The sequence below is a fragment of the Haliotis rufescens genome, unplaced genomic scaffold (assembly GCF_023055435.1).
Source record: "Haliotis rufescens isolate VD_foot unplaced genomic scaffold, xgHalRufe1.0.p SCAF_5, whole genome shotgun sequence".
NCBI classification, from domain to species: domain Eukaryota; kingdom Metazoa; phylum Mollusca; class Gastropoda; order Lepetellida; family Haliotidae; genus Haliotis; species Haliotis rufescens.
The window spans coordinates 50,388,578-50,404,391 of record NW_025964223.1 but is presented as its reverse complement, the minus strand read 5'-3'; the positions used below and the strand labels follow the sequence as shown (position 1 = coordinate 50,404,391).

At 40.3% G+C, this 15,814-nt stretch overlaps 1 protein-coding gene across 7 annotated transcripts in view; it reads left to right on the top strand.

Moving 5' to 3' along the window:
- LOC124126903 (transient receptor potential cation channel subfamily A member 1 homolog) overlaps positions 1-15,814 on the top strand; it is a 78,210-nt gene that overhangs the window by 38,554 nt on the left and 23,842 nt on the right. For 6 of the 7 annotated variants that reach the window (XM_048383927.1, XM_048383929.1, XM_048383930.1 and 3 more), the window contains 8 exons: positions 3,185-3,332; positions 8,188-8,356; positions 8,815-8,939; positions 9,277-9,483; positions 10,331-10,552; positions 11,221-11,314; positions 12,808-13,003; positions 14,178-14,361. In XM_048383927.1, the coding sequence (XP_048239884.1) occupies positions 3,185-3,332; positions 8,188-8,356; positions 8,815-8,939; positions 9,277-9,483; positions 10,331-10,552; positions 11,221-11,314; positions 12,808-13,003; positions 14,178-14,361 (1,345 nt within the window). Of the gene's footprint in view, positions 1-2,835; positions 2,933-3,184; positions 3,333-8,187; positions 8,357-8,814; positions 8,940-9,276; positions 9,484-10,330; positions 10,553-11,220; positions 11,315-12,807; positions 13,004-14,177; positions 14,362-15,814 lie in introns of those variants that run through there. The other variant, XM_048383933.1, reaches the window with a different exon arrangement.

The window sequence follows — 15,814 nt, the reverse complement described above, 5'->3', positions numbered from 1 at the left end:
AAATACTTTAGGCTCTAAACATTATCGGGCTGTTTGTAGCCTATGGTGCTGTCACCTTGACTTGGTGATTGGTTTAGAAATAAAATAGCTTAGGTTTTATGCGTGACGGTAAACATGGCCATGACGGCTGACTGAGAATAACTCTGAAGCAAACTGAATTAATAAGTTGTGTCAGGGACGTTTGAGTAGTCGAATGTGGTCCAGTTAATGGTCCGTCTTCACTAGCCTTTCTCATGGTCCCTTGATTACTTTTTTCCATTCCGCCCAGCCCTAACTGTAATGCTATAGTCCTAAACCAAGCCAACTTCCCGAGGCAAGAGTGTTAACTGACTTTAAAAATTTCCACCCTTGCGGACTAGGCTTGAATTCCAAAGGCTCGATCGTAGCGCCACCAATGGCTGTTACGAGTTATGTCCCTTCTAAGCCTTTCCTATGGACTAATCAGATTCCACCTCTCGTATCACTTGCATTTGCTTCAAACAAAACGGCGGCGCCAAGTCAAGACGATTTAATCGATAATCACGATCTATATTGTGATAAAATGGGTCTTACATCGCGAAGTGCATCAACTCACGTGAGCATCTTGATTAAAAACATGAAAAGATTGGGAAAATATCTGTTGACAAGGCGTTGGCGGTGCACATCCTTTGAAATCTGCACGACATTTTACGATCCGGATTTCAATTTCGTTGCGCGATTTTGAATGGTCTATGCATAGACTCGTAACTCCATAATACCAGCCTAGATCGGCAAGGGTGAGAACTGGACTGTTATAGTCAGTTAACTCCCTTGCCTCGGGAAGATGAAACCAAGCAGGTCTAGATGTTCCAGATTCACGATCAGAATCTCCCATCTCATTGGGTCTCCTTTTAAATTTAATTGGAGTTGGTTGTTTTTATCAAACTTACGTATTTTCAGAGACTCAGCGTTAGTCTCGGTCTTTACGCTCAAGACCCGGTTCTATTTCCCACACTCGCATGGGCATTCCGTGTAAGAACCTAGGCTGGTCTTAAGAGGTGACCAAATGGATCCGGTTGTCAGGCTCGGTGACTTGGTTGATTGTGTGTCCTCTTACCCCGACGGCGTTGATCGTTGCTCACACTATCGATCACTTGATTGTCTGGTACAGACTCGATTATTTACAGTCCGCCGTTATATGGCTGGAATTTTGCTAAGTGCGGCGTAAAACAACAAACAAATGTTCCCCACGTGGGAACAATGTTTCTGTGTAATCAAATTCTTAACTGACAAGCCAAAAGAAAATATGTTTGTTTGTTGTTTAGCGCCCCACTAAGCATTATTCCAGTTATATGAGGGTATATGGTCTGTAAATAATCGAGTCTGGACCAGACAAACCAGTGATTAACATCATGAACATCGATCCACGCAATTGAGAAAGTATACGCCCATGTTTTATGGTGGCTTCAAATGAAACAAACAATAAATTGTTATTCGATGGTGATGTATTTGATACGGGTATCACAGTAGTGTTATGGACCTTAAGTTTGCGGTATTTCGGTGACTGTTTTCGGCCTAGTAAAGTTTTGATAACGTTTGCAATTTTTGGGTCCAATCAAATTTCAAGTTTCCCCAGCAGTTTTGCTGTTCTTCAGTGGTACTGCTTGAATATAGCTAATATCGGTGTAAAACCCCGCTCACGTCTTGTGTCTCATGCAAAACAGCGGAATGGAGGCTATTTGAGTGCTAAACAGTTCGTATCAGTTCCCCGTTCCCCAAAATAATTTTTAATCTGCATGCATGTTAAAAAGATTATAGTTACGAAAGTCGGAGCGCTCAAATCTGTCTTTTGCAATGAAGCCGTGAAGTACCCAGGTCATATCCAATATGTCACTGTCAGTATCTTAAGGATGGGACATACACCGTAGTTCACCAAATATTAACGCATGTACATTGTATTTATGATGCATTGTAGGGTAGTCTGAACTGATATGTTTTTGTGATCAAGAAGCGTCATGATGCGCACTAGCCGACAGTCTTGACGCTCTTGATGTCGGATGTTTATAGTGCTAGCCCACACAGATACCATGCCGCAGTTTAACATGAATACCCCACTCAGACACGCAGTATACTGACTCCGAGCCGAAAGTCCTTGTTTTAGCCCCTTAATGCCGAGCGCCAGACAGGGTAACATCAAGTACCGTCTTTTAACGTCTTCTGGTATGAAGCGGCCGAACCCCGGAACTTCCTCTCTCCGGACAGACACTCTACCACTAGACCATGGAGGCGGTCTAATTCATGGGAACGTTGTTGTGACGCTTAATAACAACTCCCAAATCATGGGAAATGCAGCAATGCAGTAGCTGAGTAATCAATCAGATGGTCGAATATCGTAAGAGTGGGGCGTATTCATTGATCGGCTGGCAACATCTTGCGAAACGTACTTTAAACTCGAATTCGGTGTCCGGGGTCGGGTTAGAGGTGCATTCCTGATAAAATATTTGTTTATTGAGTGTAACGGTATGCGTTTGAGGACGTACGTTTGAATAACAGCTCTGTTACACATTATCAACACGTGTCAATATTTCTAAACACTTTAGCAATATGCTCTTTTTGAATGGTGTTTCTGCGTGATAACAACTGATATTCACTGGGTTGGTTATCCCTTTGGGAAAGATTATATATTATATTTCCCTTCACGTGAGGTACGGTCGATATTTCACGTCCGTGAATCACATCGGTATTACGCAAAATATTTCAGCTTATTTGTTAGTAACTATCTGGTGAAAGGCTGAAAGGGTGCATGTTGTGAAATAGAAAGCCCACGTGACTGGACCTGGCCAATGAATATTGCCGTATATTTATAGGTCATTTTGGCTTCTTCGCCTTGAACTCCGTACAGTGGCTGGACGTGACATGTGGCTATCAGGAGTTACAGACCTTGTAAACAAATAGTTGGTCGTCAGTTTAACACGTATGTTTTGTTGTCTGTTTGAACAATTACTAACACAAGGACGGACCTGTTGCAGTCAGGATCATCGACAGTAATCTAACACACCCACTAAATGGAACACAACGGCCTCGCAAGAAGCCCTGGAATGTGAACGTGTGCCTTGTGAAGCGTATAAGCCATTCACGGATCTGTTTCGCCCCTCAGAAGTGGTGCACAGAACTTGGATAATCGTGGAGACGAAATGTCTGACACACTTGATCTTGGTTATTTCAGACGGTTGTCGGATAGTTCTGCCGACAAGGCTGTGATGGAAATGGCGAACCTGATCACAAACCCAGGCGATGTCCCCGGGGCAACCGTCCCATCCTCGGGTATGAAGCGCGCCGACAGTTCAGAGGCGCTTAATCTTACCCTGCACCAAGTAAGTACACATTGTCGTCTGCTCAAAGGGATCGGTCATTTCATGATGGGGGAAATGCCTGATATATTTAACCCTACCTATAATAGTTTTACCCCATTTTATGATTAACACACACAATTAAACCAACATGGGGAGGACAGTTTTCAACATTTAGGGGGTTGTCAGTTGGTTGTAAGTCCAAACATGCTTGGAAATGTAAGACATTAAATAAACGTAGTCACTTTGTGATGAATAAGGAAAATCAGAAATTCTTCTGAAAGTTATCAGAGTGTTGATAATCTTAGCAATATTTTCATTTCAACATTTTTTTGCATGTTTGTTAGTTATATCTTTAAATATTTATTGTAGTCTCAGGTACAGAGTTTCAGATATGTGAGTGAGTGAGTTTGGTTTTTAAAGCTGCATTGAACAGTATTTCAGTTATGTCACATCTCCGACTATGATCAGTGCTGCTTCCTTAGCCTTCTAGTAATCTAGTAGCAGCCACGGTTAATCCACCAAACCTAGGAAATGGGTACATGTTTGCTTTTAACATCATGTGGAATAAAAACCAATCTCATTAAAATCAGATCTTAGTTCTCGCTACCGCTAAACAAAGATATGAGGACATCCCATTACGGGCCATGTCAGACCGACCTTGCGCAAACTTTGACCAATGGAATGACTGACATGACCTAATACTAAATCAACTACCTATTAATATACATCCGATATATCCGTCACTCCTACATTGGCCAATGGATTGAAATGTTAAACTTCATTCTTCCAAAAATAATGCACGATATGCAGTATTTGGGAAAGTTTCCATTGAAAAGTTAGGACAAGCCATATGATTTAAAACGTCTTCCTGAAAGTGAAAGTGTGCTGTATTTTTACCACATCAGACTAGGTCACAGTCCCTTGAAGCAAACCAGTCTATCGCTAAGAATAAATTGTTGTGATCTTAACACTGTTACGTATAATGAACAAGTTGTGCCACGGTCAGCCCATCCCTGTTACATATGAAAAGAACAAGTTGAACCTTTATGTTTGTACCGAGTGACAGTAATATACTGCGTCCCGAGGGACGCTTAATAATATTTATTGTACCTACCGCATGTGAAGATCGGGGGTAAAATAGGTCTTCAGTAACCCATGCGACTAACGCTTGTCGTGAGAGGCAACTGGTGGTCAGGCTCCCTGACTTGGTTGATGCATGTCATCGATCCCAATTGCGCGGATCGATGCTCAAGATATTAATCACTGGATTTTCTGGTCCAGACTCGATTATTTACAGACCACCGTCATATATCTGAATGTTGCTGAGTGCGGGCGTTTAACAACAAACAAACAAGCAGCATATCAAGAGCAGTGTTACTAATACTCATTGTACCTACATTGCATCAAGAGCAGTGTTACTAATACTCATTTTACCTACATTGCATCAAGAGGGTTTAAGGACTTGTCATTTCAACCATCAATCATGACCACTTTCCACATGATTAATTCTCGGTTCTATAGTAATTATCAAAACATACAGTACATTATGCCACTTCTTTACTTTACTTGACACTCATATTGCCTGCAAGGACCCTTTAACTTAATTATTGGGGTTCCCTGGACCCCCACTTGGTAGGTCAAGGTAAAACCCTGAAGTGGGATCACCACAGCAATTTAAAATTACCGATAATCTGATTTGTGTCAGGTGCATGAGGAATTGATGAACATGAATAACGATGCAGTGTTTAACATACAGTCATACATACACAAACACTAGAATTTTACTGGCAGAATAATCCTGATAATGGAGGTGGATATATAATTATGCCCAGTGTCATTATTGAAAGTACCATTTTTTAAGTATAGTGCAGTATTTTGCTGCTGTGACTTGATCCTATAGTATTAATATTTCGACATTTGTTCAATGGTAACAAAATCTAAACATGAAATACATGTTTTTACAGCTACTCATTTAATATTAAACGAGAAAGTACACCAAAAAAAACACTTTTGTTTCTTACATGAGAAATTCTTATTTTAGAATGAGTTAAAATCAATACTTGAAAAAGTGCTAAATTTTCACACATTACTGAGTCTTATAACAAACATATTTTCAAGTACAGTGTTTAACCATTCATTAATTGGCAGTGCCTCTTGTCCTTCATTTCAGTGAAGTATGTCACTCTGGGTAGCACATTGCTACCATACAACTGTCAAGGAGCAGGTTAGGGAAATGGCTACCACTGAATTCATACTAGATGTGGCTGCAGTTTCATGTGTAGTAAATATCAATGCAAGCTTTGTTGAAAATGAAAATAAATCAAATAGCGTGAGACCTCTTGAGTATCAGTATTATACAATGTGTTATTTTATGTTCAGTGAGCTGCAAGACACAACACCATATCAATATATCACAACACTATTGGAACAAGTGCCCTGCTCAGTTGACCCACTTAGTGGCCTGCAGTATCGGATTTATAATTGATTCTGCTTACAATAGCTAGCATGTTAATGGCATGCTGTACTGTACTGGGCGGAACATTTCCACAGCGCCATAATGGCATAATAACTAGAATACATGTGGGAAATTACAGATGAAGAGTTGTTTGTTTGGGAGGTTTTCCAATATTATTATCACAATTTGTGAAAAAAATCCTATTTCATAGACTAACATTTAGACTCTGAAATCTTATATTACACAATATCCTTCCTGAATCTAAAAATAAAAAATATTTCCCTAGCTTGAGCTGGCTAGACTTGCTTTTGTATGCGTTTCTAGATATATTTTTTCATAAAAGTTTTTAAAACATTGTTTTGGTGATAATTTACTGTTTAAACTCTGAGTTATTGCCAAGTTGCATTCACATGATGAAAGGTTGTCTACCATCTGTCACTATGTGTCTGCTAAAGTTTTGAAATGTTACTTTCTAAATAAAAAAAACCCCTTAGATGTCACTGCAAGAGTAGTGGGTATGAAGTGTTGTATTCATTGTGAGTTAATTTCTGGGTAGCGTGGATTAAACCTTTGTTATTTAATTTCGAGTGGATCAAGTAACTAGAAAAAGAGGCCCTTTTTGGGTTTGCTGCCTACAGTCTCTTGACTTGGAGGGTGTTTTTCAAGAACAGTTTCAATCGCTGGATGACATATGATAAGCATGATAAGGGCTCATTCCTGAAAACCTAAAACTAGATCTAACCTCAACATTCAGTGTTTTTGCAACTCCAAACTTATTTCAGAGCTCCAGACAACTTTTTGAGCAATTGAGTTTTTACTCTAAGGTTTCTATTATAATTGGGAACATAATTTACATTTTTCATTGTGTAACCAATATTTTAATATTTATTCACTCATCAATCTATTGGGTATTTCCCAAAATTAGTGAACATTTTAAGATTTAAAAAAATAAGAAGTAATGTTTTAGAAGTATATTACTGTTTTAAATGAATAGACTTGACCCGGAAAGTAAATTAGCTTTCGGAAAATAGCTCCTTTGTACGCATGCTGAAAAAGCTTCATCGGGAATTTACGCGAGCTGTTTTTATACATTTGAGTTTTTCATTTAATGCATGCGTTTCTGTGGGCACGTTAATTGAAAGTAATTGGGTTTTGAATATTTGTTTTGGGTATTTTATGCAAATATGCTGCTTATCTGTAGCTCTGTATTTGTACCTTGTCCTTAAATGTGTTGAGCTTTTGAATATGCTTAGATAAAATTTATTTCAGGTGACTTGAAAAAGTCTCTCTAGGAGAGGAACACATTATATCCCTTCTTCAGTATAGCTCTCCTTTATACTGTTTAACGCAGCTGTTTTTCCTGAAAGGATGTTGTCAATTAAGTATGATCGGCTTTTGACGGATACAGCCGATGTTAATCCGCTGCCTTTAACAGTTTCCCATAGCATCTGTGCACGTATTCCGTGAACGACTGCTGTAAAATCTGATTGTGTTTCTTTATGTTGGCATAATGAATGCATTCAGTTCCAAGATGGTAGCTATGACAACCATAAGCGCTCATTTAAACCTATTGAACATTTTTTATTTTAGATATTTTTTAGATAGGAGGGCCTGATCTAGCAGTATCAAATTTGACGTTAATATGAGTGAGAGGGTGAATGTTACATTATATCACAATTTGAATGTGTTGCTATATGCATGATGTATATATTTATTTTTATTCAAATGAAGGAAACAGAAAGATTGCTGTGAATGTATGATTTTTTTCAATTACATTCTCATTCGTGATCAGTCACTAATTGACCTACGCTTGTCGTAAGAGGCGACTAACGGGATCGGGTGGTCAGGCTCGCTGACTTGGTTCATTCATGTCATGAATCCCAATTGCGTGGATGGATCATTGTATTGTCTGGTCCAGGCTTGACTATTTACAAACCGCCGTCATATAGCTGGAATATTGCTGAATGCGGGGTTAAACCACAAACCAACCAAACAACCAACTAACTGACCATCAGTTGCCTTAAAGAATACTGATAGAAATTACAGTGAATGTAAGATATTCTAGAAATACCTCATGATCGATCCCTTTGTGAAGATTTGGGTTAGAATTGGTCTTCAGCAATCCATACTTGCTGTGAGAGGAGACCAACAAACTCGTTGCCTTGGTTGATGTATGTCATCATATCCCAATTGCGTAGATTGATGCTCATGATGTCAATCACTGGATTGTCTTGTCAAGACTCAATTGTTTACAGATCTGTGTCATATAGCTGGAATATTGCTGAGTATGGTGTTACGATACAAACAAACAAACATGATTGATCAATAATCGATCATAATTTGCTTTTCAAACCAATGATTAATCTTGAGTTTATGCAGTCCTGAATAATACATATGCATTTTGTTCTTCCTCCCCACCAGTGCGCCCGTGATGGAGATGAGGCAAACATGAAGATTGTGCTGAAGAACATCAGCGGCCACCTCAAGAAGAAAGTAAATGCACTGGATGATGAAGATCTGACTCCCCTACACTACGCCGCTCGCTACAACCATCTCAGTGTGGTCAAGCTGCTGGTGGAGGCTGGCGCAGGTATTGTTATAAGACTTGACTCCCCTGCACTACGCTGCTCGCTACAACCATCTCAGTGTGGTCAAGCTGCTGGTGGAGGCTGGTGCAGGTATTGTTATAAGACTTGACTCCCCTGCACTATGCCGCTCGCTTCAACCATCTCAGTGTGGTCAAGCTGCTGGTGGAGGCTGGCGCAGGTATTGTTATAAGACTTGACTCCCCTGCACTATGCCGCTCTCTACAACCATCTCAGTGTGGTCAAGCTGCTGGTGTAGGCTGGTGCAGGTACTGGAAGAAGGCTGTTACAGTAGAAATACACTAAAATCCTGTTAAACTGACGCTCATTAAACTGAGAATTTAGCTTTATCTCATCTTAGCTTTCCTCCCATGTTAAGCTGAACCCCATGGTGCAACTGGAATACTGCCCAAAGCGGTGTTAGAACCCAATTCACTCACCAACTAAATCACTGTTTTGTCAGACCCTAATGCGAAAGGTGAAGATGAGGTGACTCCTCTCCACACCGCGGCCCGATACCGCCGGGAGAAGAACAAGAGGAAGGAGACCAACAGCCCTGAAGAGGGAGAGGCTCCATCTGAAGCCAATGTGGGTACATTTTTCTAGTGCATAATACATCATCTGCAACCGACTTTAGTTCACATACGATTTTGCTGAAAATAATTTTAATCAAATGCTATTTAAAAAAAGCTATAAATACATTTCACACTTTTTTTTATACACAATGTTGTAATTACGTTTGTTTGGTATACTTCACTACAGATTTGTTGACATGCTATGTCTGGTGTAAACATGCTAGCAGTGACGATTTGCTTTGGGATCAAATTTCTTTCTACATTGCTGTGGATTAAAACAAAGCCTGTGTTGTATGTGTGAGGGGGGCATCTTCATACTGATGTCCACATGTGTCTTTGACTGTTGCCAGATGGCAGCCAATGGCCTCCCTCAGCTTGTGGAATACCTGGAGTCTGTGGAGAACGCTGGGGACAGCTGTATATCCTTCCTGATCAAGAATGGCGCCAAAGTCAACGTTGTGGATATCTATGGACAGACACCTCTACACTTTGCCGCCATGAGAGGGAATGAAATTGCTGCCAGGGATCTGCTAGGCTTTCAGGAAATAAATGTTGAGGTGAGGGATACAGTTGATGCTTATCAAATGTAGGGATTTTACCATTTGTGGAAATGGAAGTTTCAGCTCTCCTCAATGTATAGGTGTCAATGTTGACAGAGGTTTAAAATAAGAAACATGACTGTGTAATAGAGTGTTCATACCTCCTGAATTTTGATTCCTCCAGAACTATATCTCTAGTAATTCTTTTTAGCAGGCACCAATTTTACCAGAGAATTTGTTCCATTTGTGGAGATTACTTGTTAGATCTATTCTTGCCCGGACTTGATATCTCAGCGGAACTGATTGTTTACAATTGTCTATGTTGACATTTTATGTGTTGGCTACTTGTCTAGCAGAGGTACAGCGTGGTGGCACTCTGTTGTACCTTATATGAGCGTTGGGATAGCCTAGTGGTTAAAGTGTTTGTTCGTCATGCCGAAGGCCTGGGTTCGAATCCCCATGGGTTCAGTTTGTGAAACCCATTTCTGGTGTCCCCTCCCCACCACTGTGATATTGCTGGAATATTGCTAAAAGTGGTGTCAGAACCATCTGACTGAAAGTGTAACTTATGTATATATAACTTCGGTTATGACGAACTCAAAGGGACACTTATTTTAATTTGTTATAACTGTAGTTTGTTTTAAACATATATATGCAGCATATATACAGCAAATGGACAGGACTCAAAAACAGCTCGTTATATCCGGCAGTTCGTTATAAGGGTTTTCTTTATAAATGTAGTTTACTGTATCAGGGATGGGCTGCAGAGATTCGGGACATTGGGGTGATAGTCCTGAAATCAGTTGTGTTACTGCTGTGCTTAGTAATATTTGCACAATTTCACATTTGTACATTTTGTTGGCAGGCTCAAGACAAGCAAGGCATCACAGCCCTCGCTATGGCAGCCATCCACAGCCAGGAGGGCGTGGCAGCCATGTTGATCGAGGCGGGTTCCAACCTGCGGTGTGTGGACAACGAACAGTCCACGCCGCTGCACCACGCATGTTCAGAGGGAAACGTCATCTTCGTGCAGATGTTGTTTGATGCTGGAGCGCGTTCTGCAGAAGGCTGGGTGATGGTTTCAAGTGTGAGTGGCGCTCATCAAGGTCATTTCAGACCTGGAAATAATGCATTCATTCTCCACGACTTCATTAGTGATTCTAATGTGTACTAACATACTATGTGTGTACTCTAATGATATTTTGCTAAAAGCAGTGATCATGTCTTCATGTGTCATGGTACTTCTAGCTTGGTCTAACATCAAGACCTCATTATTCGTGGGAATCTGAACCCCAGCTCTTTGCAAACAGCAATAAGACAATTTTGCCGTTTTGTGGATTTTCCTTTATAAAAAATGTAAGTGGTTATTACGTATTTTATTTCCGAAATCAAGGTTATTATTGGTTATTGCCACATGTATTCTGTTTGCCTTGCCAACAAGGAAACTTCAGTCTGAGGAAGTGGTTTAGCCGTTAAAGTAGCGACCAGAAAAAAAATTGCCTTCAGCAAGACATGGTGGTGTTGGAACCAAAATGTTCATATATGAAGTTAATGAGGATGAGCCTAGTGGTTAAAGCGCTCGCTCGTCACGCTGAAGACCCGGGTTCGATTCCCGACATGGGTACAATGTGTGAAGCCCATTTCTGGTGTCCCCCGCCGTGATATTGCTGGAATATTGCTAAATGCGGCGAAAACCAAAACTCACTCACTAATGAGGATGAAGTGTTATAAGGATGTACTGTGTTACCCATCCAGATGCTGACAGATCGCGATATTGAGGAGAGCACATGCCTCCATCTGGCTGTAGACAACGGACATTATGATGTGGCCAAACTCTGCTTGGAGAAACGTAAGTCAACTTTATTCTGAAAAAGCATCTCTAATATGACCTCTGTTTGAACCAGGGGTCCGGAAAATTAAAGATCCCAATCGGACATTTGCATTTAGGCCACGCCCCCTTCAAATAGCGTATTTTAGTACGACTTTTCACACACATTACAAGTTTACGTATTCATAATATGATGAATTATGAATTGTTTCAATTTAAATTGTTTAATTCACCGGACAATTAATAACAAATAATATCATTTTAGATTTACATGGAAAAAATATGTTTGTTTCTGTTATAATAACGATCTGTTAACGTAGTGAACGGTCTAGTTAATATTCATGAGTTATATTCATGAGTCTGCTCAAGTGTACGCGTTGTAACATTTGGATCGAGACTATTATCCCATATTTGGTTATCACGTGACCTCACGGGAAAAGTTTTTTTTAAACTATTAGATTTTTTTAAAAAACAAGACAGATAATTTAATCACAAATACTAAAATATCGTTGATAGCAATAGTTATTTAAATACTTTTTTCATCTGTACTTAATTATTGACCATAAAAAAATTGGATATCGATCGTCCGAGAAAGCAAAATGGCGGTCAATCAAGATTCAATATACGACTAGCTACTGAAAACAATAAAATCTGCAAATCCTCATTGTATGTCAACCAAGTGAAAGTCGTTAGCCACGACTTACAAAATGATCGTCCAGACTTTGAGGGTTTGGCAGATCCGCTCGACTGTTCTGCATCGGTCGACTGCCTGTCGTCACGCTTTCGCTTCTTGTCTGAGGTTACGTATCGTAGCATTGTGAGGATTATGAGGTACATCGATGATGCAAGGTATTAATGTACAGTTGTAAACACCTTTCACTCAAATTAACAAGATGTTCTCAGTAATTAATCCTCGATTAATCAGTGTCAACTCAGTTTATTGCCTATTACAGTGATTGACAGATTGGACTATCATGTAGGTACGATGTATTTACAGCAATCAAAACAAACAAAGCTTGTCAGTGTAGTTAATCTTCATTGTGTTGCAACTGCAGACAGAAACTGCTCAGTCCTAACTGTTGATCATGTCCGGTCAAAATTTAAGAATGTCCGGACAATACTTTTTAAAATGTCCGGTAAGCAATATTTTAAAACGGACATTTGAGATTCCCAATCGGACATGTCCGGCGCATATGACGGTTTCCGGACCCCTGGTCTGAACAAAGGATGCCTCTCTGAATGGCTGATTGTGTGTATTGGTACCCTGATGGCGTGGATAGTTTCCCATGTTTTCAGTCACTGGTTTGCCTGGTACAGACTTGACCATTTACTGGCAGTCACGACTTTACTGTAATGTCACTGACTGTGGATTCACGCACACTTGATTTTGTGAAAACCACCAACGTTATGGATATTTGTCGTAAGAAATTCAACTCCAGACATAGTTTTTGAAACATGGTGACTTTTATCTTCTACATGAACACGTCTTCACCAAGTCTTCTGATGTTCTGCAGGTGCTGATGTGAATGTCCCCCGGAAACACTACATGCATCCGCTCCATCTGGCCGCCATGTCAGGAGACATCCGGAATGTCAAGCTGCTGGTGGAACATAACGCCCGTATTGATGTGTTGAATGACGAACAGGCAACTCCATTACACAAAGCTGCCCAGTTAAACCATCTGGATGTTGTGAAGTATCTTGTTGATCAGTAAGTGAGAGTTGTCATGCTTGTATTGCTAGGATGATGTAAGGGATAAAAACTTCCTTCTTGGTCTTGACTGAAAATGTAAGCACGTTCTCATGCTTTCATTCTCAGTCAAGACCGGGGAGGAGGTTTTTATTCAACTAAATAACCGTTTAAATGTTAGAAATACCAGAAAGACGTCATGATATCTTACAGTGAAACAATACATTGCATCGCAGTATAAAAGGAATTTGAACAATACAGTGCGTTTAGTATAAAAGGAATTCGATAAAAGCAGGCGAGAGAAAGACCATGTGCAGCATGTACACAACCAAAGTCATGACATGTTAGTTTGAACACCCTTTCATTACCGACCCCGGGGACCCTGGGTTACAGAACTAATCATGATATGTGAGGTTGCAGGTTCGATTCACTTAATGGAATTTTCATGTGAAATAACTGTTATTTTTAACCAATCAAAAATCAACATGAGATTCATATCAAAAGGACAGTTTATAAGGTTAGAGGGTTATTCTTAAGCCTGGGGCATTTCTTTCCGAATGCCCAGGGTTTCCTGGTTTATAAATACATTCGCACTTTATCAACATTGTAAAGAACCTACTCACGCAGTAGTGTTACGTCATAAGAGGTTTATGAGTGACCAGCAACACTGCATCACAAGTGAGCAGCTTACCCATACAGAGGGCATTGCAGTTTTAGACAGCTGGACATTTCATGAACTAGATGTAAGAGCTAGTGACCACTACCCTTTAGGATGATTCAAAATACCAGTACACATAAGCCTACTTCTTAAACATATTTATTGATGACTCTCCTTGGAAATATTACTGTGATGATAAAAATGAATTTAAACATATTGAATACGTTTGGTGTAAATTGTCAAGTCATTTAAATGGCATAGTTGTATCCGTAAAAAAAAAGAATTGGGATAGTCTCTGACAGCATTGGGCTGTTTTTTCTGTGTTTTAACTAGCCTTGTGCTGTTGTTGAATATTGATTTCTTGGACCTCTAAGTGCTTTCTACACCAGGGCTTGATCAAGCAATTTCTTTCCTACTTCACAACAAATACTTATTTAAATCTACACAACAACTCAGTCAATAATATTGAAAGTAGTGCCACTTGGTTGGCACTTTGCTGGTTAACATGTTAAACAAGTTTTGTTTCCATGGTTACAGCGGTGCAAAGATTAATCGACGTGACAAAGACAACTACACACCCCTTCTGCTGGCTGTGACATACGGTCATGTCGAGACTGTGGAGCTCTTGTTGCAGAAAGGTGCAGATTACACTGCTGTCGACAAGAACGACAAAACCGTCATCTTCCTGGCAGCGGAAGAAAACAAAGCTCCGGTGCTGAGGGTAAGATTTTCAATAATTAATTTTTGAACATATCCTATCTCACACTATGCATTTCTTCCTTTTCCTTTCCATCCTTCTGTGGAAACATGCTTGAATAGGGTTATCAGCTTCTAAAAACATTTCACCCAAATACATCCCATCATTACCATGATCAGGTACCCTCGTATGGTGGCCTACCTTTGGTTACTGGCGATCACTAGCCCGTTTTTATAATGTATTGTTATTTATTGTGATATCTTTTTTGTGTTTCCATTCTAGTTTTGAAATATAGATCTGGGATAATCTATCTTGTCGTTTTACTGTCCTTTGTCAACAGTTTTTATAATCCAACTGTATTTATTCTTACTGTATAACTTGATTTAGTCAAGATATTATTGCCGATGTGACTATAAATCTTAACTCACTCACTCACTCTTTCCTTGGATTGTGGATACTGGTTCCTCTACCATCATGCTACCTCCGAGGCCTATCCTGTCTGATGTACTAACCTTGACAAAGACTTTGCTACCTTCGGCCGACTCTGTGATCAACTACAGACTTGTCGCTTCAATTTGGACGACTCCAGCATGCATGGATTGTCTTCTACTGCTATGGCCCCCGAACTAGATGGTGGTCTTACGACACTCTGCGCCACTCTTCGACTGCCGCTCGTAACACTTCTGCGTTGTCGGGGTGTCCTCTAACACTGTCAGTGAGGTGATCAATTCAAGGCATGCCTCTACCAGGTCTACTCAGTACCTATTTGCTAACAGGATCCAGGAGGTCCCTCAGGACGTTATGCACCCATCTCCAGGTATCAGTGGATCTCCTCCAACTTCCAAAGCAACACCTGGAGGAACAACAGAAGCGGTATTGACATCGACCACAATTTGGTCTTTAGAAGCGAGACCACCGTGAAATGTTGGGAGGGAAAGCAAACTAGTTTTTTTGGGCCATGGGCGTGGCGCTTTATCATCCACTGCTTTCAGGAATATCGGAGAGTGTACCATGCCCGGCAACTCATTCTCCAAGTGACTCACATTAGCTACCGGACGACTTGACCTTCTGCTCCCAGCCATACTAATTGTAGAGACTCCAGTAGGTGGTCAATCCTGGCCGATCCTTTTGTCTAGCATTTCCCCCTGCAAAATGGTTGCAGGCTGCCACCGACGCCGTCCACATTCGCGAGTATATATCCAGCCAGCCAGATTCCGGCGCTAAAAGACACCATAGGATAGGTACTCTACTTTCAAAACAGGCTAAAGAATGTCTAGGTCAAGACCCTGGTACCAAAGGATTTTTTTCCCTGATCTTCCTGGTCCCAAAGAAAGGCCGCATGAAGCAACGGATGAGCTTCACCGTCCATCCATGGGATAAATGCATAGTTTGAGATAGAATAAGTTTAAAAATATGTAAATTTTATATTAAATTGTATATTTTTATATATATCCTATCTCACACTATATGCCATCCT